This window comes from Mytilus galloprovincialis, chromosome 2 (genome assembly GCF_965363235.1).
Source record: "Mytilus galloprovincialis chromosome 2, xbMytGall1.hap1.1, whole genome shotgun sequence".
NCBI lineage: Eukaryota > Metazoa > Mollusca > Bivalvia > Mytilida > Mytilidae > Mytilus > Mytilus galloprovincialis.
In genome coordinates, this window is record NC_134839.1 from 59,644,104 (window position 1) to 59,671,442 (window position 27,339).

The 27,339-nt window shown below is 31.7% G+C and overlaps 1 protein-coding gene across 7 annotated transcripts in view; it reads right to left on the reverse strand.

The window, feature by feature from the left end:
* Positions 1–27,339, reverse strand: part of LOC143063996 (transient receptor potential cation channel subfamily M member-like 2) — a 79,818-nt gene that overhangs the window by 37,310 nt on the left and 15,169 nt on the right. For 6 of the 7 annotated variants that reach the window (XM_076236480.1, XM_076236479.1, XM_076236483.1 and 3 more), the window contains exons 3-17: positions 25,604–25,689; positions 24,844–24,888; positions 20,722–20,893; positions 19,317–19,497; positions 18,294–18,457; positions 16,122–16,317; positions 15,368–15,474; positions 12,521–12,618; positions 11,691–11,902; positions 10,926–11,026; positions 7,674–7,808; positions 7,034–7,090; positions 1,915–2,056; positions 1,070–1,164; positions 514–614 (exon numbers count right to left, since the gene is read on the reverse strand). In XM_076236480.1, coding sequence (XP_076092595.1) covers positions 514–614; positions 1,070–1,164; positions 1,915–2,056; positions 7,034–7,090; positions 7,674–7,808; positions 10,926–11,026; positions 11,691–11,902; positions 12,521–12,618; positions 15,368–15,474; positions 16,122–16,317; positions 18,294–18,457; positions 19,317–19,497; positions 20,722–20,893; positions 24,844–24,888; positions 25,604–25,689 — 1,892 coding nt within the window. The remainder of the gene's footprint in view (positions 1–513; positions 615–1,069; positions 1,165–1,914; positions 2,057–7,033; positions 7,091–7,673; positions 7,809–10,925; positions 11,027–11,690; positions 11,903–12,520; positions 12,619–15,367; positions 15,475–16,121; positions 16,318–18,293; positions 18,458–19,316; positions 19,498–20,721; positions 20,894–24,843; positions 24,889–25,603; positions 25,690–27,339) is intronic. The other variant, XM_076236482.1, reaches the window with a different exon arrangement.

A 27,339-nucleotide genomic window follows, 5' to 3' on the forward strand; every position in this document is an offset into this window, starting at 1 on the left:
AATTTTAAGTACATATTACACCAAAAGTACTTTTATAATTCTGTATAATATGATGGTAGGCCACTTTGATCTTTTTTAAATAAAAAAGCTTAGAAAGTCAGTGAAGTGTAACATATGTATATATGTGTCATGTGATCTTCTTTCCCGACGTGATCAAGACTTTTAAAGATGCATCTTTACAACGCTGTATGTATGTATCCAGTTTAATATACTGTGGATTCATTAATTTTTGTGGGTTCCAATTTTCATGGATAATGGATAACTTGCATGTTTGTCGATACATGTATCTAATTTAGTGGTTTTGCTGAAGTCTGCATACAAGCCTATAGAAAAATTTTCATTGCTTAAACATTTAATTTCATGGTTTACCTGAACCCACAAACCCACATCTGGTATCAAACGTATAATAAGAATCCACAGTAACTGTAAACAGTGTGGAAATGAGCATGTTTGGATGGGTAATGAGAGAAACCAAAATAGTTCTAATATTATAGCCATAATAAAAAATCTTACATAGCATTTCTGTCAAGAGATTTCTGTAATTCTGTGTCTTCAGTTCTCTTTGCTAATTTTTTCAGCAATCCATAAGCAACCAGTGCACCAGCTATAGCATCCTATAAAACAATAAACAATCAAGGTCAATTCAAATATTTCAATTCTATATTCATATATACAGTATTTGGACTACATAATTAGATTGGATTAAAAATACATTACAACAATTTGAAAAATCTCTGACAGGTGATGCTGAAAACCTTTACTTTATTTAGAGAATAATGTATTTTTGGCAGACTTTTGATTGTTTTTGATAAATTTATCAATAACTTTAACTCAGGACAATTTAACCATCGACATATTGTTTATCCAATTTATATTGTGAAAGACACTATGTAGCCTTTGGTTATTTTTGTCCTAGAGTTGTAACTATATTAGTGCATACCCAACCTGTCCTTTTCATCATATTGCCATATAATACGAAAAACAGTATCAACATATGTTATAATGAATCTGGACTGGTATTATAAAAATTACAAATAACTTTTTTAGTATGCAGCACAAGGGAACTAACCTTTCCCTGCTTCCAGAAAATTTTAGCTAATTCCTGTCTGTTCATCAAGACTGACCAGAAAAATAATTCTTGTACAGCGTTAAAACTTCCAGCACCTTAAATAACAAAAAAAAGAAATACAGTGCATGTTTCCTGCAGCGGCAAACATTGTGTGCACACTTACAATTATTAACTACACTGAATAACCTCCCTTGAATGTGTTATTGAACAAACCATACATACATAGTATTTTGTTGACAGTGATTTATCTCCAGCTTTTGTTATTTTGATAGAATGCAAATATTGAAATTAAGATTGCAATACTTTAACATGATAACTATGAAATATATTCACAGTCATTGGACCATGACTGAATGGAGAGTGCCAAATAATCAATGTGGAAATTTGAAATTCAAATTCTTATAGTTTAAATTTCATTGTTCAAAATGACAAATGGATTAGACATTTGGAATAATAAAATATGTTTAAACTAATTCTTAAACAACTTCATATCAAATACCATTGATTTATCATACCTGGATCTCTTTAAACTGATCAAAACAAAAACTTTATCATATAAACTATGTAAAGATTCAATAGCAGTAGTGTAGCATATCTTTAGAAGTCTTAAAATTGACATATTGCCTTGGCACTTAACGATTAATCGTGAGACCTTATATTTACATCTAGATATGTTATCTGTTTATTTTGTATTGTGTTTGCTGTCTTATAAGTGCATATGAATAAAATGAGATCTTTAAAAATACCTATATATGTGTCTATAAGAAATACTATTTTTTACATTAGATTACATATCTAAAACCAGTTCTTGAAATTCTGTCTTAAATATAGTGGAAAGTATATACCTTTATGAGTACTACTACTAGCATTGGCATTGGTTAACATTTCAAGTCCCATTGACACATCAGTTTCATGTAAATGATGTGACGCATAGAAATCTCCTATCAAATCTTGTATCAGATGTCCTACGTCACTCATTGTCACATCCTGAAACAATAATCACTCTTTATATAGGGGGTCTCATTGGGGGGTTCTGATCCTGCTTACTGTTTTGTCAAGATTCCTGTATCCCGCTTACACTATGTATGTAAGCAATTCCCATTTTTTTGTAATTTCCTGTGTTCAGCTAGACTTCTTTTCCCGTTTTTACGGCACAATAATTTGACTTAAATGTGTCCAGCTAAACTTTTTTTCCCGTTTTCACGGCACAATAATTTGACTTTCATGTGTCACGCTTACAAAAAATCGGCAATCCCAAGTCACTTTTAGACCCCATTGAGACCCACTATATAAACTTATAACCGATTTAGTTTTAGATGTCATAAAGAGTGTGAGAAAATAATGACCTTGTGCAATGCAGACATATAAGAACATATAAAATAAATAGATGTGGTATGATTGCCACTGATGTAACTGATAATCCACAAAAGTTCAAATGAAGTGGTTGCAAGCAATAATAGGCAACTGTAAGGCCATCAACAATGAGATCAAATCTACGATGTTCTTTCAATCAAAATGCAATTGTACTTATGAATATGTCGTAAATAGGCAACAGTAGTATACCGCTGTTCAAACTCATAAATCCATGGACAAAAAACAAAATGGGGGTAACAAACTAAAACTGACGGAAACGCATAAATATAAGAGGAGAACAACGACACAACACTACAATGTAACTAACACACACAGAAACAGACCAAGCATCAGACAAAATCCCACGAAAATAACAAATATAACATCAAAACCAAATACATGAATTTGGGATAGACAAGTACCGTGACACGTCTTATCGCAATGTCAATTTACACTCAAAAATAAGAGAAAACAAACGACGCAACGTTAAATTGTAACACACACAGAAACGAACTATAATATAACAATGGCCATATTCCTGACTTGGTACAGGACATTTTTAAAGGGAAAAAATGGTGGGTTGAACCTGGTTTTGTGGCATGCCAAACCTCGCACTTTAATGGCAATGTTAAATATAACATAGAAATGACAACATAATATTACAGGACTACAATACAAATAAATAGGAAAACGTATTAGACAAAGAAACACATGATTAATGAATAACAAAAAGCATCAGGTTTAAAATTTAATACGCCAAAAACGCGCCTCGTCCACACAAGACTCACCAGTGACGCCCAGATATAAAAGATCGAAAGCGAAAAAAAGTACAAAGTTGTACAGCACTGAAGATCAAAAGTTGAAAAAGGTTGTGTCAAATACAGCTAAGTTTGTATGCTTGGGATAAGAACATCCTAATTATTTAGAACAATTAATGCTATTGCAAACAGTAAATTTTATCAAATGAATATAACAGATATACATAATGAAACTGAAGTATTAACTCATTACATAAAACAAACACGAATACATAATGAATGACCAACACAGAATAGACACACCCGACTCAGTCCAGGCCTCAACGCAGTAAATTATGAAAATGACGTCACATACGACGGTGAAAAGGCATTAAAAATTACGTCACATACGATGGTGAAAAGGCATTAAAAATTTGAACATATGAAATTTCTGAAACAGCAGAAAAATTACGTCACATATGAAAAACTATATCTCAAAAGTAAGATAGAATTAGGATTGATTAAAGATTAAAATAGAACTAAATACTGATATTGCATTTAAACACAATGCATATTGCAATACTTATTAATAGCAATTAACTATAATATGTATATGTGCAGTTTGTTATGAATCCAACTTCAAACTTAAATTATCGTACAGATTATGTTGACCAAAATTAAATCTAATAAATGACGGCGGTGATTAATTTTTGTTTCCATAACACATAAATATAATAGAAAAGACGTCAACACATTTGACAAAATCCGATGAGAATTACAAATATAACATTAAACATTTAAACTAAATACATGAGTTTGGGATAGACAAGTACCGTAACACGTCTTATAGTAATGCGAATTCACACTCAGCAAAACAGTCACAATCGGGAATAAGTCACGTTTGGTAATTAAAAGATTAAACGACATAATGACAAACCACAATCTACCATATGGTAAAAATGTCCTTAGCTAGTTTGGTTAAACACACATCGTATGGATCCACCAATTCGTGATGGTGTCCATAAAATTTACGGAGTGTCAATTTTAATCTGTCCTCCTCATAACTTTGTTGGAGAAGTTTCTGCGTAAGTAGCACACTCCTGTATATGAAGTCCGTATAGTGTGAACAAGCACGAGAATAACGTATCAATTGTGATATGTAAACACCATACGAAGGGGCAGATGGTATGTTACTGCTGAGAAATGGGAAATTGATAATTGGGAAGTTGAAATCGTCCCGTTTGTCATAGATTTTCGTGTGAAGTCGTCCATCTACGTCAATATTGAGGAAAAGATCAAGGTATGAAGCAGTCCTTCTAGTATCAGTAGTATCCTTAATTTCAAGTTCACTAGGATATATGAGATGTAAGTATTGGCTGAAGTATGGGTTATTCAATGATAGAACATCATCAATATATCGGAAAGTAAAATTAAAGAATTTCGCAAGGTGCTTTTTCTTTTTGTCTTTTAGAAGGTTTTGAATGAACTCTGCTTCATACGAGTACAAAAACAAATCAGCCAGCAGGGGTGCACAATTAGTACCCATTGGAATACCGATTGTCTGTTGAAATATTAATCCTCCAAACTCAACAAATATATTGTCGATCAAAAAGTCCAGCATTTTGATAATATCATCTTCAGTATATTTTCTGGAAGATTCAGTGTGATTCTTCACAAAATATGAATTATTGTAACCCAAAACAAGAAATTTGTATCTACGATTCCCATTTTTATAGAAAAAGCTCTGTTTTATGAGATGGTGAAGTCGATCTTTCAACTGAGCATGGGGAATAGTAGTATATAGCGTAGAAAAATCAAAAGTTTTTATGTTGCTGCAAAATTGCAAAGATTGTGATCGAAGGTTAAGCAGTAGATCTTTGGAATTTTTGAGAATCCACATCTGGTTAACACCACTGGTAGAATATATCTCCTCACAATATTTTTGAAGCCCATCTTTAACTGTAGAAAGAATAGTAGTCAGTACTTTAGAAAGATGTTTAGTCGAACATTTTGAAGAACCAGCTATGTATCGTTCTTTATATGGAGTTTTGTGTAATTTAGGTATCCAGTATAATGAGGGCAAGTTTTCTTCGTTTTCTTTGATGTTGATACCAAAAGAAAGAAGGACAGATTTATGATTTTGTAAAATTTCGTCCTTGGTAAATGATGTTAAAGAATATGTAGGATTACCAGTAGTTTTATCAATTCCAAGCTCTGTAGTGAGACATTGCAAATAATGTTTTTTACATATGAAGACAATATTATTGGAGGCTTTATCAATATCAATATCATTTTAGTTTATGAATAGGATAAATCACCTTCCAAATCTTATTGTGAATCTAGTCCTTCAAACTACTGGTAACAACTGGAATTAAATTCCCAAGGTTGAAAAAACAAGAGTGCACACACTGAAATGTCTCGCCTTCTTTACTAATCATTGATATTATGTTGATAGTCCTAAGTATAAAGCTTGATTACAACTGTCACATAAACTTAACATTAACTAAGATAGCTAAACAAAGACCAATGAACCATGAAAATGAGGTCAAGGTCAGATGAACCATGCCAGGCAGACATGTACAGCTAACAAAGCTTCCATACAACAAATATAGTTGACCTATTACTTATAGTTTAAGAAAAATAGACCAAAACACAAAAACTTAACACTGTGCAATGAACCGTGCAATTGAGGTCATGGTCAAATAAAACGTGCGGGACTGACATATAGATCATAATATATTTCCATACACCAAATATAGTTGACCTTTGGCATATAATATTAGATAAAAGACCAAAACTTAAAAAACTTAACTTTGACCACTGAACCATGAAAATGAGGTCAAGGTCAGATGACATCTGCCCGCTAGACATGTACACCTTACAACCATTCCATACAACAAATATAGTAGACCTATTGCATAAAGTATGAGAAAAACAGACCAAAACACAAAAACTTAACTATAACCACTGAACCATGAAAAAGAGGTAAAGGTCAGATGACACCTGCCAGTTGGACATGTTCACCTTCCAGTCCTTCAATACACCAAAATATACTAGCCCTATTACTTATAGTATCTGAGATATGGACTTGACCACCAAAACTTAACCTTGTTCACTGATCCATAAAATGAGGTCGAGGTCAAGTGAAAACTGTCTGACAGGCATGAGGACCTTGCAAGGTACGCACATACCAAATATAGTTATCCTATTACTTATAATAAGAGAGAATTCAACATTACAAAAATTTTGAACTTTTTTTTCAAGTGGTCACTGAACCATGAAAATGAGGTTCAAGGACATTGGACATGTGACTGACAGAAACTTCGTAACATGAGGCATCTATATACAAAGAATGAAGCATCCAGATTTTTCACCTTCTAAAATATAAACCTTTTAAGAAGTTAGCTAACATCGCCACCGCCGCCGCCACCGTAGCCGCCGCCGCTGAATCACTATCCCTATGTCGAGCTTTCTGCAACAAAAATTGCAGGCTCGACAAAAATGGTAATTATGATTTTTTTTAAGTTCTTTTTAAATCAAATTTATAATCATGACAAAGTATTAAAAAAAAAAATCTTTTCATAGGCACTGTTTAAAAAAGTGAAAGGGAGTCTAAAATATGGCCTTATAAAATAAAATAGTGATATGAACAAAATATGATGTAATGAATGAGGAAATAAAACACTCATCTAAAATTCAGATGGAACTATTGGAAAGTTTTATTTTAATAACAGAAAGTTAAATTAGAAAATTTAGATTACTTTCATACACTCAGAATCTTCCGTTTTCCAAGCCATGTTAGTATCAGTTTCTGATAATTGTGAAGAAAAGGAAATATTTTTAATGGGATTAAATAAAAATGTAGACTACTTACAGAATTGTATAGTTTTGTTCTTCTTAGCAACAAACTTAACTGACATTTGGGCGGAATCTGTAATAAAAAAAATTAATAATTCATAAACTGAAAATCAAGTAATATGATAATAGAGAAAGGAAATCAGAATGTGCAGAAATGTATATTCTACATGTACAACTCATAGTATGATATAGATAACCATATATGTTTACAAAGCTTTAACGTTAACACAACTAATAATGATGGATGCGTCATGTGGAGCAGGATCTGCTCACCCTTCCAGAGCACCTGAGATCACCCCTAATTTTTGGTGGGGTTTGTGTTGATTTATAGTTTTTTATGTTGTGTCATGTGTACTATTAGTTGTATGTTTGTCTTTTTAAATTTTTAGCCATGGCGTTGTCAGTTTATTTTTCATCTATGACTGTCCCTCTGGTATCTTTCACCCATCTTTAATAAGATCCCTATTTTTTAAATAAGTATACATTATATAAAAAAGAAAATGTGGTATGACTGCCAATGAGTCAACTCTCCACAAGAGACCAAATGACACAGAAATTAACAACTTTAGGTCACTGTATGGCCTTCAATAATGAGCAAAGCCCATACCGCATAGTAAGCTATAGATGAGGCTCAATAATGACATTAGTTCTGTTACCTGGTTATATAACTGTTTCAGCCTGTTTACAGTTAGGAAATCTTTTAGACTAACACTATGGTCAAGAAACAATTCGATGAAGTCTTTCCTATTAAGCATTATGGCTGACTGCAGAATATCATCCAAGCTACCAGGCTGTAAAGATATAAGTAAAAAATATAATCCAAGTTATCAGGCTGTAAAGATATAAGTAAAAAATATTATCCAAGCTACCAGGCTATAAAGATATAAGTAAAAAATATAATCCAAGTTATCCTGCTGTAAAGATATAAGTAAAAAATATAATCCAAGTTCTCAGGCTGTAAAGATATAAGTAAAAAATATAATCCATGTTACCAGGCTGTAAAGATATAAGTAAGAAATATAATCCAAGTTATCCTGCTGTAAAGATATAAGTAAAAAATATAATCCAAGTTATCCTGCTGTAAAGATATAAGTAAAAAATATAATCCAAGTTATAAGGCTGTAAAGATATAAGTAAAAAATATAATCCAAATTATCCTGCTGTAAAGATATAAGTAAAAAATATAATCCAAGCTACCAGGCTATAAAGATATAAGCAAAAAAATATAATCCAAGCTACCAGGCTATAAAGATATAAGCAAAAAAATATAATCCAAGCTACCAGGCTGTAAAGATATAAGTAAGAAATATAATCCAAGTTATCCTGCTGTAAAGATATAAGTAAAAAATATAATCCAAGTTATCCTGCTGTAAAAATATAAGTAAAAAATATAATCCCAGTTATCCTGCTGTAAAGATATATATATATATATAAACTAGAGGCTCTCAAGAGCCTGTATCGCTCACCTGACTATACTTGGGTTTTTAAAAATCATACAAAAAAAGATAAAATTTGGCTACAAATTAACTACACTTGGCCAGCACCTGATTAGGATAGGAGCATTCATGTTATGTTTGGTTTCATTCGATTCAGTGGTTCTCTAGAAGAAGACTTTTGTATGCATTTCTCATAGAGTCCTATGTTAAACTAAGCCCCTCTCAGGTGGCCATCTTGGATGATGGATCAGCTTCAAAGTAACAACACTTGTTCAGCATCTCATCAGGAACATTCAAGCTATATTTGGTTTCATTCAATTAAGTGGTTCTCTAAAAGAAGAAATCTGTATGTATTTCCCATAGGGTCCTATGTTAAACTAAGTCCCTCCACTGGCGGCCATCTTGGATGTTGGATTGGCGACAAAGTAACAACACTTGGTAAGCATCTCATTAGGAACATTCATGCTATGTTTGGTTTCATTCCATTCAGTGGTTCTCTAAAAGAAGTCATTTGTATGCATTTCCCGTAGGGTCCTATGTTAAACCAAGTTACCCCACTGGCGGCCATCTTGGATGTTGGATCGGCGACAAAGTAACAACACTTGGTCACCATCTCATAAGGAACATTCATGCTATGCTTTATTTTATTCCATTTATTGGTTCTCTAAAAGAAGATATTTATATATATTTCCCATTGGGTCCTATGTTAAACTAAGTCCCCTGCTGGCCCCCATCTTGGATGTTGGATCGGCTACAAAGTAACAACACTTGGTCAGCACCTCATAAGGAACATTCATGCTATGTTTGGTTTTATTTCATTTAGTAGTTCTCTATGAGAAGTCATTTGTATGCATTTCCCATAGGGTCCTATGTTAAACTAAGTCCCCCCAGCTGGCGGCCATCTTGGATGATGGATCGGCTACAAAGTAACAACACTTGGTCAACACCTCATAAGGAACATTCATACTATGTTTGGTTTCATTCCATTCAGTGGTTCTCTAAAAGGAGGCAATTGTATGCATTTCCCATAGGGTCCTATGTTAAACTAAGTCCCCCACTGGCGGCCATCTTGGATGATGGATCAGCTACAAAGTAACAACACTTAGTCAGCATCTCATAAGGAACATTCATGCCATGTTTGGTTTCATTCCATTCAGTGGTTCTCTAGAAGAAGTTCAAATTCAAGTTCCAATTCAATTTTTCAAAATGTAAAAAGTTTACGCCGACAACGGACGACAAAGACGACAAAAGATGGACGATGGATGCCAAGTGATGAGAAAAGCTCACTTGGCCCTTTGGGCCAGGTGAGCTAATAAAAAATATAATCCAAGTTATAAGGCTGTAAAGATATAAGTAAACTAGATGTGTCAAAGCGACACAAATGGCCCAGTCCCACAAAGTAGAAAAATCTGCAATTTGAATAACGGATTTCAAAATCTGGAGGCGTATAGAAAAAAAGTCTGTATAACTGTGATTTTCAACAATTTATCAGAAGTCCAAAGCCTGTAATTTCGGCAAAAATTAGCAGAGCGGAACAAAACTTAAACTTGATCTGTAACTCATCATGGTTAACTCACATATAAAAAATCAGCCCAATATCTGAAGGCGTTTAGAAAAAAAGTCTGTATAACTGTGATTTTCAACAATTTATCAAAGTCCAAAGCCTGTTATTTCGGCAAAAATTAGCGGAGCCGAAAGAAACATGAACTTGATCTGTAACACATCATGGTTAGCTCACATACCAAAAATCAGCCCAATATCTGAAGGCGTTTTGAAAAAAACTCTGTATAATGGTTTGTTGCGGAATTGATTTTCAACAATTTTTCAAAGTCCAAAGCCTGTAATTTCGTCAAAAATTAGCAGAGGGGAACAAAACATACACTTGATCTGTAACTCATCATGGTCAACTCACATATCAAAAATCAGCCCAATATCTGAAGGCGTTTAGAAAAAAAAGTCTGTATAACTGTGATTTTCAACAATTTATCAAAGTCCAAAGACTGTTATTTCGGCAAAAATTAGCGGAGCCAAAAGAAACATGAACTTGATCTGTAACACATCATGGTTAGCTCACATACCAAAAATCAGCCCAATATCTGAAGGCGTTTAGAAAAAAACTCCGTATAATAGTTTGTTGCGGAATTGATTTTCAACAATTTATCAAAGTCGAAAGCCTGTAATTTCGTCAAAAATTAGCGGAGCCAAAAGAAACATGAACTTGATCTGTAACTCATCATGGTTAACTCACATATCAAAAATCAGCCCAATATCTGAAGGCGTTTAGAAAAAAAGTCTGTATAACTGTGATTTTCAACAATTTATCAAAGTCCAAAGCTACCAGGCTTTAAAGATTTTGAATAAATTCCAGGCTGTACAAATTTTGGCAAAAATTATCTTCCAACAACTTACATGTTCTTACTGTAATATAGTACAAAATTGTGAAAACTCAAATAAAGACCAATTCAAACGTACCTCCCATGTTCTATCATCAACAAAGATTTCACTTTTGGCAATATCAATCCTGTTCCAGGCTAAAGCCAACTTCAGCTGGTCATAAACTTGGTCTTTGTTGGCTAAAAATAGGAAAACATGAAATTATACATCAGATTGGTTAACACTTAACTTTAAATATTTTAAGTTGACTGTAAATCTGTAGTTATAAGTATTTTGTAAAAAAAAAATCATTTTTTCCTCTAGTGCATCTCTTTTTATTTGATTTCAATATAAGATGAGAAACAAGACAGGTACCACTAGTCAAGTGTGTTAATGCTGCTCATCTATTAGTTTTTTGTGTAAATGTTTTGTGAACTACTGTATATTCAGAAATTATTGCGATGTTTTTCTCACTGCGAAAGTTGCAACAGGGTTATATTTGCAATAATTAAAACTTGCATTTGGACATTTTTTGTATGAAAAAAATTTAAATCACATTTTAGTCTAAGATAATAAAATCACATTAATAAATGCACGCCACAATTGCTTACTTTAATGTGAGTATTGTTTATATTTTTGTCTATGGCTTTTCATTCTCTAAGACCTCTAGAGTGTCTGCAAACAAGAGACAGAGTATCTACTTAATCTACCTTTTGAAATATAAATCTTTATGCAAATATTTCAGCCTGATAATTTATCGTCTCTTCTATCTTATGAGGCAAGACAAAAATATAAATATCATTTAACTACCGGTATATCAAATACGGTATACATGAAGCAGTTTTTTAATAAATTTTCATTTACCTTTTAGCAATGCCTTCAATATTGCATAATCTATATCTTTAGATGATTGGTTTGAAGTTGAAGCACTTAAGTTGAATACTGTTACCAAGTCCCTATTCACCAGACTTTCTTTTACCATCTGCCAGTTTTTAACTAAATTTTTGTCACCAAAGACATCCTTTATCATGTCTATTATTTTAGCTTCTTGTGTACTGTCAAACTCTGTCTCTGATCTATAAATAGGAAAAGATATACTGTAAATTCATTTTTTTTCATACATACCAATTTTCCTGGATAAAAGGAAAATTAACATATTTGTAGGTATCTAATTTTCAGGTTTTCTAGAAGTCTCCATACAAGTCTTAAGAAAATTTGTTGTTCATTGCACATTTAACTTCTTGGTTCAATTATACCCATAAAATCCACAAAAATTGGTATCTTACGAATTGTACTGAATCTAAAGTATGTACACCAAATATCTATATGATAGTAAAATCATCTATTAGTATATCTGCTATTTTTTCTTTCATCTTTTTTTTTAATGTTTTCTTTGGAGCTGGAAAAATCTGCATAAAGTTAAACTCAAAGCCACTTTGCTGGTTAGCAGACATCTTAAATTTGAAACTTTGTGGTAGCTTTTAATATTGCAAATGTAGAAGTCACAACTTTGACCTTAGGGTTTAGAACAGAATTAAAACGGCATTTCCTTTGCTTTGGTTTTCAAGTGGTGTGTGTGGTGATTTCCTACCATGAATCAATACAAAAGAATAACCATTTGAGCACCAAAGTGCTGAGAATGGATTATATACTTTGTAAAGTTCATCTGCTTAAAGAGATTTAACCCTTTTTACCTCCATGTTTTCTTGCCATTTTTATCAACATATTCTTTTTCACTTTCTTTTGAAAACTCATAAGCTGCAGCTAATATGTCAGCAGCTCTTCCAGAACCCTGAAAAAGATTAGACTTATTTTAATTCCTACATCTTGTTAAAATACCAGAGTTAAATGATTAACTTTGTATCTAAATTCAATGATTAATCTGTTTTGCATCTATACTGAGTATGTATGCAGACTAATATTTGTTAAGCTGAAGGGTGCCTCCGGGTGCAGGAGTTACTCACTGCATTGAAGACCCATTGGTGGCCTTCTGCTGTATGGTAGATTGTTGTCTTTTTGACAGATTTCCATTCTCAATTTTAATATAAATTTACCATGTCATAAAATTGAGAAAGGGAATGGGGAATGTGTCAAAGCGACAACAATCTGACCATAAAGCAGACAACAGCCGAAGGCCACCAATGGGTCTTCAATGTAGCGAGAAACTCCCGCACCCGTAGGCTTCCTTCAGCTGGCCCCTTAAAAAATATGTATACTAGTACAGTGATAATGGACGTCATACTAAACTCTGAATTTTACACAAGAAACTATAATTAAAAATAATACAAGACTGACAAAGGCCAGAGGCTCCTGACTTGGGACAGGCGCAAAATTGTTCATGAGATCTCAACCCTCCCCTATATCACTAGCCAATGTAGAAAAGTAAACGCATAACAATATGCACATTAAAATTCAGTTCAAGAGAAGTCCGAGTCCAATGTCAGAAGATATAACAAAAGAAAATAAATAAAATGACAATAATACATAAATAACAACAGATTACTAGCAGTTAACTGACATGCCAGCTCCAGACCTCAATTAAACTGATTGAAAGATTATGACTTCATCATATGAATATTAGACACAATCCCTCCAATTAGGGGTTTAGTATCATACTATCATAAAATATATGAGAAGAACATAACCCCTGTCATGCCAACAACTGTTTTTTAAATAAATGTGTTTAGTTCCGATGCAAAGATCCTATAAGTGAATCAATATTAAAACCAAAACATGCAATCTTTAATGACCTGACAACAGTATCGTAACTATATCCCTTCTTAATAAGTCTGTTTAAAGGTTTTGAAAGCTTTTGAGGTAAATACTGACATTCTTGTGCTTTGTAAAGAATATTACCATAAAAGATTGGATGTGAAATACCTGAATGTATAAGATGTCTGCATGTTGAGTTATATTTATGAATTATTTCCTCATACTGATAATAAAATTAAGTAAATGTTTTGACTAGTTTGTGATATCGAAAACCCTTGTATAATAATTTTTCAGTAATACATAAATTTCTCTCGCTAAAATCTAATACGTTGTTACATAAACGAGTGAATTGTATAAGTTGAGATATATAAACATGATAAGATGGTGACAAGGGAACGTCACCATCTAAAAATGGACAATTAACGATAGGAAATGAAAAATCATCTCTTTTATCATAAATTTTTGTATTAAGCTTCCCGTTAATGATATAGATATCAAGATCGAGGAAAGGGCAGTGGTCATTGTTAGTATTAGCTTTATTTAAAGTAAGTTCAACAGGATAAATTTCTTTAGTATACATACTGAAGTCGTCATTATTGAGAGCCAATGATCATGTTGATTTCTTTGAGAAAATTACCGGTACTGTAAATTGTCAGGAGTGGTATCAAAAAATCAAAAACTTAGTATTTTTATTGCTAGAATCTTAATTATGGATTTTTTATTCATTATACTGCAAAACACTTTCATGCTTATAGCTGCAATATGAGTTTTAAAAAGAGTTTTTTAGATTCTTATCGTTAGTAAAAGTTTTTTGGGTATTTTTTTTTTTCGGTGGAAGGTGTGTTTCTCATGTGTTTCATTGGCAATTATGCCACATCTCCTTCATGGTAATATTGAACTGTGTTTTGTAAGTGTAATGGTGGTCACTTTGCTTACTTGTTTATTCTATTTATTTGGGGAAATTGATTAAATTTAGTATGACTTATAGTTCCGTAACTCTTTCTTCCGAGTTCGGCCATGAAATTATCCTTGTCGGGACTTCCTGTTCTGGCACGTGCCCGGTCGGGCTCGTTGTCCATAGGAACTATACATATGACGTCAATCACGGGGTTCGGGGCAGTCTACACTAAGGATTTGAAATGAGCAGACGCTCATACAATTTGGCTTTCGAATATGGAACCTTTATTTATACAAGTAGACTAGCCACCACCGTATATTTATTTATGTAAACTTATGTTCAACCATATATATGTCTTTAAAATAAACATCTTGTTTATATTCACGTAGTTTTATGTAGTTTGTCCAATATCCCAGAACTTGGGTAGACAACGGGAAAATGAAGCCAGTGGAAACTTCCACTCCCGTTACATAAGTACTGTGGATACATTTATTTTCTTTGGTACCAATTATCAAGAATTGGGGGGAACTTTTTCTCAGATATTTGATTTTTGTGGTTTGACCAAAACCTGCATACAATCTTCTAGAAAATTGTATTTCCTTGAATATCAAAATTTGTTGTTCATATTTACCAATATAATCCACAAAATTGTTTTTCCACAAACAGCTATGAATCTACAGTATTTATCTATTGTAAACATTTGTAAATAATCAATTTTGCTGATTTTTTTTATCTCAAAATTTATATGCTTGTACCAATGCATGCCAACAATCATGGGCTTACCAAAAGCGGTTTTCCATAAACTGACCTTCTAACAAACAAAACTGATTAACCTTGCAGGAAATAGTACGTGTAATTCTCACATTTTCTATGATGCAAAACAAAATATAAATTTAGCATAAAAGTTTGATATAAAAATAAGTAGGTTTACCTGGACTATTATAATAGGAATATTATTAAGAATGGACTGATGAACAGTTTCCAAAGTCCCTGGACCTCCTTCAGCAACTAGACAACACACTGGGACCTTTACAGCATCTGAAAAGAAAGAAACAAATTAAAACTTGCTATCATCAGTTTTAAATCCACTTAAGCTTGCATTGAAAATTGTTGCTATTTACAAATGATTTATATACTGTAAATTTATAAATTATTGCAATGTTTTTATTTATAAATTATTGCAATGTTTTTTATTTATGAATTATTGCAATGTTTTTATTTATAAATTATTGCAATGTTTTTATTTATTCAAATAATGCAACTTAATGAGTATCACAATAATAAGAACTTGTGATCTGACATAGGATACATAATCAATAAGCAGATTTTTAAGAATTGCTATATAAATCTGATATTTGTGTTTATTCTTCAATAATTGCATTAATAAATGCATACAATAATTTCTGAATTTATAGTAAATATTTTATATATCTTATTCGCTGTAACTCCCTTCTTTGTAACAGTGTTGTACTTGATGGTTTTTGTTTTTGGTCAACTATATTGCCGTAACATTTTTTTTGTAAATGTTTTAGTGCTAATAAAATATTGCTTCATCAAAATTAATTATCAATCTGGTCCAATGGAGCACTGTAGACATATACATGTATAGGGAAGAAATATTTGTTACTCAATCATAAAAACAAATAAATTTTTCAAATAAAAAACAAAATTTCACTTGATCTGACCTTTGCCAGTGTCTGTTGTCATGTTGGCCACAGCGTTCTCAAGCTTAGCTCGGAATGGAATTTCTACAGCAAATGAATGTTCAGTTCCATTATCTACCAGTATAAAGTGGGTGTGGTTAGGATCAAGATACGCCTCCTTCCTGACTTTGATCTTCTCTGTCCCTATTCTGTATTGTGCTGGATACAGTCCATTACCCTGTAATTAGCATAAATAAAAGATAAAAAGAGGAAGTGTATAACCTTGCAGTATATCCAACTTTATTCCAGTTTTCAGTGAAGTAGTTCAAATTCATTGTCTTTTTTGTTTGGCTATGCTATTGTTTTACAATTTTTTTTTATCATTGCCTCAATATGTTCTAATAGAAAAGGCACAAACCAGGGCTTCCAAAAAATATTTGACATTTTATATCTGATCCTGATTTTAATCCCTAAGACTTAGTCACAAAAAGGCAATTATAGTAATCAGATGGCCATCCCAATGATTGACATTAGATTAAAAAAAAAAAAACATATTAAACTTTATTTTGATATGAATTTGAGGTTCTGACGTAAACTGTTAAATTGGCAGTGCATCATTCACAGTGTGCACATCAGCGTGCTCGTATCTGCCTTAGACTCTTTATTTGTGCAAAATGTATTTGTCAAAAACTTTACTTTCGTTTTTAAAATCACGTTTTCCTAAAACAGGATGTTGACTTGACAATAGTAAATAAAATTGAGAATGGAAATGGGGAATGTGCCAAAGAGACAACAACCCGACCATAGAAAAAAACACAACAGCAGAAGGTCACCAACAGGTTTTCAATGTAGCGAAAAATTCCCGCACCCGGAGGCGTCCTTCAGCTGGCCCCTGAACAAATATATACTAGTTCAGTGATAATGAACGCCATACTAATTTCCAAATTGTACACAAGAAACTAAAATTAAAATAATACAAGACTAACAAAGGCCAGAGGCTCCTGACTTGGGACAGGTGCAAAAATGCGGCGGGGTTAAACATGTTTGTGAGATCTCAACCCTCCCCCTATACCTCTAGCCAATGTAGAAAAGTAAACGCATAACAATACGCACATTAAAATTCAGTTCAAGAGAAGTCTGAGTCTGATGTCAGAAGATGTAACCAAAGAAAATAAACAAAATGACAATAATACATAAATAACAACAGACTACTAGCAGTTAACTGACATGCCAGCATCAGACTTCAATTAAACTGACTGAAAGATTATGATTTCATCATATAAACATTGGGCACAATCCTTCCCGTTAGGGGTTTAGTATCATACCATCATAACATATATGAGAAGAACATAACCCGTGTCATGCCAACAACTGGTTTTTGAATAAATGTGTTTAGTTTAAAACATGGACCATAAACAGATACGTAAAATCTGTGTACGTTTACAAAGCACGACTGAGTGAAGAAGCTCTTTTCACATTATTTTTTCAACAAAATACTTGAAATGAACGTTAGATACAGGTATCATTGATAATTTTAGCATTTTTGAAGAAATGTAGGATGCATAAATAAACGTAGTTCTGACGATTTTTCATTTAAAACCTTTTTAAATTTTTCATCAAATCATGTTTATAAACGTATTTCTTATAATTTTAATCTATTGGACTAAATCAATTAGATATAAACCGCTGAAATGTAACAAAATAATTGTAATTACATTCAGCTTCCTAAAGGCGGTAACTGTGGATTCATTATTATGTGTGGAATACAAGTTCTCATGCATTTTCGTGATCATAGGTCATGTTCAACCAAGTACACATTTCCTTTAATATGCTTGTTTGTAGCGTTTTTGGAAACATCGAAATTCAAATATCCACAAAAATTCAATTTTGCCTAAATCCATAAAAATTGGTACATATAAAAATTAAATCATCCCCAGTGTTTACTAGTACACATTTTTATCAAGGGGCCAGTCCGCCTCCGGTTGCACAATTTTCTTGCTGTGTTGAAGACCTGTTAGATGCCATTGGCTGTTTTTTGCTCTTTGGTCTTGTTGTTTCTTTGACACATTCCCCATTTTCATCATCAAAAAATCAACAAATATACAATTCAAAGTTTATTTTCCAAAGTTAATTTTCTAAGACCAGTTGAAATCATATTCTGAATGTCCTGAGATGTCACTATAAAATCTCTAAGAAACCTATATGAAAGCTTACATTTCGACTGATTAAATCTTTCTTTTTGTGTATACATCCCCAAGTGGCAACACCTATAGCAACAACTGGTGCCCCTGTGGTAGACGTGAGACCATAATCTCTAACAGCCTCTCCTACATGTTTCATAACACCCGTATTGGTGCCTCCTGTCACAATCCATGCACCTTGAGATAAGTAAAAAAAATATTTGTTAGTTCATCATTTATAGAGTATTCTAATTTTGATTTCTTTCCATAATGACTTTTAATTACTTCAAACCTAAAGCTAAAAACAACTTGTTTGAATGTTAATCATCCAAAAAAAAAAAACCAACATGTGTACACCAAAACTTAATTCATATTCATGACCTTACAAATGAGATGTTGGTATCATAGTTCAAATGGAATTAATAGCAAAAAAATACAACTAGATTTATAAAGGTTACCCAACAAGCTTATAAAGAAAATCTGGGATTATGAACTTGCAGATAACAATCTGTCTAGATCTTTAATGATATGTGAAAACTTCGAGAGTAGTATGCAGTTCATGTGTAAGACATTTCATGGTAAATATAGAAAATTATGTGTTTTATCTTATTTTTTTCAAGTTTGCCACATAAGGGGAGATAACTCAGATAAAGAAACTTTTAAAAAAAATGTGTTGTGGATATACCTATTTTATTATGTAGCAAGAAAACGAGGTTGGTGACTCCATTTATTTCTTTTTCTTATCCGAAAGTTTCTTCTAAGAACTATATTCTGATATTTTATATTGAAAATCTATGGCGCTATTTTCTACTGATTATCTGTACATAATATGACAGTTTTGCACAACCTGTAGTGTGAAAAAAGCCAGGTGACCCATACTTATATTATATTTTTGAAAATCATGATATGAACTACATTTTGACAAATTATTAAAAAAATCCATTTTTATTTAGACTGTCAATTACTTTAACTGAAAAAAAAGAAGACAAAAAATTTATGTCAGTTTTGAAATTCCCAATCTGGAAAGAAACTGATAACAATATTTTGTTTTTTCTACCTGTACTTCTGGCAGCTTTCATTAGACCAAATCGGAAAGCCTGTTTTAGTTTAGTTTTCATATTGAAGAAGTTAGCTCCTCCTGTAACGGATATGAGAAGGTTTGGTTTCTGTAAACCCCATACTTTCATCATTAGTTGTGCCATCTTGTCCATGCTTGTATTCACGTCAACTCTTACAAACTGAAATTATATATGGTGCTTTAGAGTAAACAGGTACAGGTCAAAAGAACTTGCACAATTTATCAAAATGTGTGTAAAATCATAATTTTTCTGAATGTTTTAGTTGAATCTAAAACTTGCTCAAAATTTATATATGTATTTGATATTAAATGTAATAACCATTGCCAAATCCAAACTATGGCCCAAACGCATAAACTTTTTCTATTGGCATACAATAATGTGAAATTTAACAATGACTTGTTGTTTCTACAATACACATGATAGCATTGCATTGCACATTTGTAAATTCAAAACAATCGCTTTTAAGATTTTCAACAATTTGCTTCAATAATTATTTGAAACATGCATGTATTCTTTATTCAAAGGGACAAAAACAATTTTAATGACAGCAATATCATACAGCAAAGAAATGTATGTAATGGCTCACTGTTACATTCTATCATACAGCAAAGAAATGTATGTAATGGCTCACTGTTACATTTTATCATACAGCAAAGAAATGTATGTAATGGCTCACTGTTACATTCTATCATACAGCAAAGAAATGTATGTAATGGCTCACTGTTACATTCTATCATACAGCAAAGAAATGTATGTAATGGCTCACTGTTACATTCTATCATACAGCAAAGAAATGTATGTAATGGCTCACTGTTACATTCTATCATACAGCAAAGAAATGTATGTAATGGCTCACTGTTACATTCTATCATACAGCAAAGAAATGTATGTAATGGCTCACTGTTACATTCTATCATACAGCAAAGAAATGTATGTAATGGCTCACTGTTACATTCTATCATACAGCAAAGAAATGTATGTAATGGCTCACTGTTACATTCTATCATACAGCAAAGAAATGTATGTAATGGCTCACTGTTACATTCTATCATACAGCAAAGAAATGTATGTAATGGCTCACTGTTACATTCTATCATACAGCAAAGAAATGTATGTAATGGCTCACTGTTACATTCTATCATACAGCAAAGAAATGTATGTAATGGCTCACTGTTACATTCTATCATACAGCAAAGGATTGTATGTAATGGCTCACTGTTACATTCTATCATACAGCAAAGGATTGTATGTAATGGCTCACTGTTACATTCTATCATACAGCAAAGAAATGTATGTAATGGCTCACAGATACATTCTATCATACAGCAAAGGATTGTATTTAATGGCTCACTGTTACATTCTTATTTCTAGATTTTCAAATACCTTTCTTTCATTGTCTCCATGACCTATGAACTCTATTTCTCCAAATGTATTGGTTGGTGCAGGTGAAGTATTCTTTTCTACACTCCACTCATTATCATGGCTGAATTTTAATGGTAATATATGATCTCTCTTCTTGTAGCCACATTCACATAGGCATTCATCAGTGAGGGTTCTGTAAAATATCATTCATTTCTTCATTTATACCTCTTACATCATATAAACTTTTTTAAATTCAATTCAATGGTTTATATATTTTTCAACGGAACAATTGTGGACAGCATATCTAAATGCATATGTCATACCAATCTGACTAAGAAACATTGGCATTTCTTTTCATATTTGTTGGCATTGTCTTATGTCATCTAAAAGTCCTTTGAATTTTTTTCTTTTCAAAAGTTTTTTTTTGAGTGAAATTTAGTATTTAATAATACTTTTTTTCTGTTTGACTTTTTTCATTTAAAAAGATCTGTTTCAGTGAAAGTTAAAACAGTAATCAAACACACAATGGACAGTTTTCTTCAAACTCAGCATATCAAAATATATATTAATATTTTTTTCAAAGAAATAGTTCTTAAACTTATACAAACTAATAGTACAATATGGAACTGTCCCAACTCCTTTTAGTGAACAGAAAACAACAAAAAACAGAATACAATGCAAGAGTTCATTATCATTCTCCATTATCATAGAAAATCTCCTCCTTGAATTTATGTTTTTAATTGAAACAAAACAAATACCTTAAAGATAGTCATGTTTGAAGTTTTTACAAAACATATTTATCTTATCATATTTAACAGCTTTTTTTAATAAAATTTCCCAATGAAAAATTTCCTTGTTTGATTTGATACCTGGAATTGAGAATTGGTTTGAGGAATGATTGAAGTTGTAGTAACCTAGAGTAACCCGTCAACTAAAATTTAGCTAAATGTTGTATGTATTTTCTTCAATTCACAAATGGAAGATATATTAACTGTCTTTATTTGATCCTTTGTTTAAAAACATAGTATCTATCATATATATAAGTTAAGTACAATAACATATGAAACAGGAATAAAGATGTTATATTTACCATGCCATTCAAAAGTTTTAAATATCTATATACAACTGCGTGCCTCATGGCAACTTAGGAACATTATCAAAAGCAGAAAGAAATAAAAATAGCTATTTTAGTTAAAATTAGATCATAAAATATAGACCATCATCTTTTTTTGTCACCCATCTTAGTAACAATGCATCAAGTATATATAAAAAAAACCTTGCATGCACAATCTTCTATACATGCATTCAATGCATCTGTTTGCAGAATTGTATTTCAGCAAATGCTACTTACCATATATCATGTGTATATTCTGATTAAATAGAAAAAGGTCTTTTTCATTTATTGTAGCAATTGCTTCTAAGGAATACTATACAAATGTTAAACAAGAGTGCACACACTGATATGTCTCGTCTTTACTAATCATTGATATTATGTTGATACTCCTAAATATTAACCTTTATTACGACTGTCACATAAACTTAACATTAACCAAGAAAACTAAACATTGCTCAATGAACCATGAAAATGAGGTCAAGGTCAGATGAACCATGCCAGGCAGACATGTACAGTTAACAATGCTTCCATACAACAAATATAGTTGACCTTTTGCTTATAGTTTAAGAAAAATAGACCAAAACACAAAAACTTAAAACATTAGCAATGAACAGTGAAAATGAGGTCATGGTCAAATAAACCTGCACGACTAACATATCGATCAAAAATATTTCCATACACCAAATCTAGTTGACCTATGGCATATAGTATTAGATAAAAAGACCAAAACTCAAAAACTTAACTTTGACCACTGAACCATGAAAATGAGGTCAAGGTCAGATGACATCTGCCCGCTAGACATGTACACCTTACAATCATTCTATACAACAAATATTGTAGACCTATTGAATAAATTATGAGAAAAACAGACCAAAACACAAAAAGGTAACTATAACCATTGAACCATGAAAATGAGGTTAAGGTCATATGACACCTGCCAGTTGGACATGTACATCTTACAGTCCTTCCATACACCGAATATACTAGACCTATTGCTTATAGTATCTGAAATATGGACTTGACCATCAAAACTTAACCTTGTTCACTGATCCATGAAATGAGGTCAAGGTCAAGCGAAAACTGTCCAATGGGCATGAGGACCTTGCAAGGTACGCACATACCAAATATAGTTATCCTATTACTTATAGTTAGAGAGAATTCAACATTACAAAATATCTGAACTTTTTTTTCAAGTGGTCACTGAACCATGAAAATGAGGTTAAGGACATTGGACATGTGACTGATGGAAACCTTGTAACATGAGGCATCTATATACAAAGTATGAAGCATCCAGGTCTTCCACCATCTAAATATAAAGCTTTTAAGAAGTTAGCTAATGCCCCCGCCCCCGCCGGATCACTATCCCTATGTCGAGCTTTCTGCAACAAAATTCGCAGGCTCGACAAAAAATAACACTAAAGATATTGAAGCCAAATCATTTTTGCAGAAACTTTAGCATTTAGCACTAAAGGGAGATACTTGGAAAAAATCAGCTGAACATTTTCATCACATTCTTTTCTTTAGGGAAATATTAAGCTTCTCAGTTATCAAAATAAGTGTTTGTCAAACTGCTGTATATCTGATGATTTTTTTGTCATAAAGTTTGTGGTTCAAGTTCTTTGAAATTGTTATTGTTTTGTCAAACGGTCAAGGTAAATATTTTGTCAAACTTTAATGAAAGTATAACGAGCCAAATTAATTTCAGTCAAGGTGTTTGGTACCACCTTAATTTTTCTAGCAGACTACGTTGAAATAAATTTTGCTATTTTCTAATTTGCCCAATTTATTTATGTAAGGTTAGATTTAAGTTTTACATATTCATGATAAAAAAAAAAAAATCTTCTAGCATTAATCATGAAAACAAATCACTCACAAAAAATTAAATGATTTACAGTAATGAAATGAAACTAAATTGGGTTTTTTTTCCCAAATGAAAGAATAATGTATGTTTTTCAATTTACAAATTAAACCACTCCAAAAACTGAAAGACAAAAACATATACATATATGCATGTGACCTCTTTGATGCATTCCTGCAGGATGACATTTTTAGCCTTTACTGAAACATGAGCTAGTGCGTAAGTGCTACCAATAAGCCTAGTATGGATACATATTGCAGCTCAATAGTTACATATTTTCTAATTCCAACCCTTTGTATAGACGTGGGTCCTTCAACAAAGAGGTACAATAAGATTCCCGTCTAAAAGTGAATTAAAAAAAAAAGAGAAATAACATCACAAATAAGTTGAACATGGCTTGCCTAATCTATACAAGTTTGCAATATTATATAAGAATTCCATCAAGTAAACCAAATCAATTTTTAACCAGCAAGAAGTAGATGAAAGCATATTTTATACACTAAGTTTGCAACAATAATCAAAGCATTTAAGTGACACAGTTTTAATGGTAGGCATTCAAGAATATAGATTTACTAGCCACATTAAAGCATTTTCATTTCTAAAATTCTGGCAAAAAGAGCTGAACAAATCAGATTGGGACGGTATAAAAAAAAGTTATAAATGACTGCATTGAAGAATTTCTTTTTACTGTTTTTTTAGCATACAATTGCTTAACTAAAATATCATAGATGTTTTGTTAAGTGTAAAGAATGCATTTTAAATGACAATATAGGATTTTTGTTTTTGAAATTGTATAATATCAATAGCATCAGATTTTCTTACAGTAATATAATTTTTTTTAAAAGCAGTTTGAGAAATTTTGAAGGATGGTAAAGATATTTTCAGAAAAAATACTTGATTTAATGTTTTCCTCAATCACAAATGTATAACTGTTTTATATGAATACATCTCATATTGCATTTTTTTTTTGTGAATTACTCTGGTTTTAACAAAAAAATGAGGAAGACTTCCTTCTGAACCCCCTCTGTTGACGAAATAAGCATAGACATACATGTACATGAGGAGGGGCTAAAAAGGAAGTCTTGCCTTAAATGTTATTAGTTTTTTTTTATTCTCAAGTGGATAGTTATCTCTCTAAAAAAAGCCTCTCGTGTGGTTGCAAAAATCTTACCTCGCGTCAATTTGTCTCCCCTGAGGTTTTACCGGAGGAAGTGTCCTTTATAAATCAATTTATTAAACATTAAATAAATGTCTCTTTCGTAGGGTTTGTTGTTTACAGTTCAAATATCAACAATAACAACAACAAAAATAATTATTTTAAGACTTGCTTTAAATAAGCATACATATAAAAAAAAAAATAGGTGAAAATACAACAACAAATAAGATGCTTAAAATAAAAGTCAAATTTATGTTAGAAATCACATGGTTTCTGTACTTTATCATGTTTATAATGCACATGCTGAAATTATCCCGCCCTTGTCAATAATTGTGATTCACATTTGAAATTACGATGAACGTGTAAAGAAAATGATATACTGCAAGTATCATTATATGAAACTGAAATAGTCATTGATTTGTGTAAATGAGTCAATGGTACAATGTACACCCATGCACCAAGTTGTTAACCTAAATTGCTTATAGTATATGAGAAACAGACCATAATATGGTACCCTAATCTATATATTCCTAGGTGCTTTATGACAATGTACTAATGATGTAATAAACATGCATTGTAGCTTTATTTTTATGGCGCTTGGTCTTTTTATTTCCATGTTAGTGATGATTTTAGTGTCTGACAGTTTAGATCTTTTAAACTTTAAGTAATGATTGTGTGCTGTATATATGTACCTTGTATATTATCGTATTTACTGTTCAGTAAGTTTATGAAATGAATGATTTAATATGATAGACAAAATAGACTTTTTACTTACGATTCTGGATCTTTTTTTACAAAGCAACGACAATTTCTCATTTTAATGTTGCTTTTGATCCACCTGGTTTCTGGACTAATATCATCCTGTAAATAAAAGGCTCACATTTGAAGGCAAACAAATTTACAGAATATTACAATGAGAAAATTATTGTTTTTGTTGTGGTTCAAAAAATGAATTATCCAGTTTTGATTATCTGCCCTTGGTGGAATTTTTCTGCATAAAGAAGCCCAACTTTATTGAAAGTGACATGATTATTGAAAAGGGCCTTCTTGGAAATTCTGTAAGTGGTTCAATATTTCATATCCTGCCTTAATAGATTCTAATGACTTTTTTTAATTGTTTTTATGGGCAGAAAAGAGAGGCGAAAGTTTTAAAAGGGAAATTCAAACTCCTAAGTAAAACATAAACTGACAATGTCATTGCTATATATCAAAAGACAAACAGGCAAACAGTAAAACAATACTACACAAAACACTATAGGGTTATTGCATGAATATTGGGGAATATTGTCCTGAGTAGAATTTTATATTGCACGAGCTTGCGAGTGAAATATATGTTCTATGAGGGACAATATTCCCCAATATTCATGCAATAACCCTTTTATTGTATAGAAATATAATATTTGAAAGTAAAAATTGGTTTAAACTAAGATTTTGTCGTTGATGACGTCATGAATTTTGAAGATTTATTGCACTAGTGCAATATTAGAATTTATTGCACGCTAACTTTTGGTTACTTTTTGAGGGTAATATTATATTGCTATGCAATAAAACAATTTATTGCATTGCCTTTTTGTGTCCTGTTATTCATAATATGCCATTTTCCGTTTTATTCCGACAAACAAGTCATGTGGTCACACATGATTTCCCTCTAAGTTTAGTAACAAGTACAATAAAATCTTCTATATTAATTTGATTATAATAATTGGTATTTTAATGACTTCTCAAAACATGTCTACAAATGTTTAACGGGTAAATGATCAAAGAATCACAATCTATGGCTTAGTAATATCAATGATTTTCTACAAATATCAGTTTTTCTATAATTACAGTTATGGATACATGTATTGATTTTGAAAAAGTAACAATACATTATGCACTTACTTAACCATAAAGGTAAATATGTCATATTTAATATTTCTGAACAACAGAAACTGAGTAGACAGTTCATTTAACCATTTTTTATAAATCATGCTCAATTTTTTTCGGGTATTTACGTGGGAAATCATATTTAGTCTTTTTTTCTCAATACATTCTCAAAGGTGAATATCTGTTATCAATATAAATAAAAGTTTTTGTTGGATCTAGTCAATAAAACAGTAGCTAAATGACACATATGTCAACAATAATTTTTTACATTAATATTTGCAAGTCATTATCCAAATGATATTTTTTTCACCGCAGCTATATCTAAATATCTATTTTCATACTTATCCTAGTTGACTTTCCAGATATCATAATTCAAAACTATTATTTTTAAGAAGTAGCTCATGCATACTTGTAACTGTTAATTCAGACATGTTTTTCTCTTTTAATCAATCACAGATTCAACAATATATTTCTTGTAAGAGGATATTCCTTTAATCTCAACATTTCTAATTTAAAATCTAAATATTTAAAGTTGGATACTTCTCACGTTTTATGTTTGAAAATTTCACTTTCTGGAGAAGGGAAATATTGTTTGACGTTTGATGTGGTAGTAAAATAATCTTTTTCCTTCAGCCTCACCCCCTA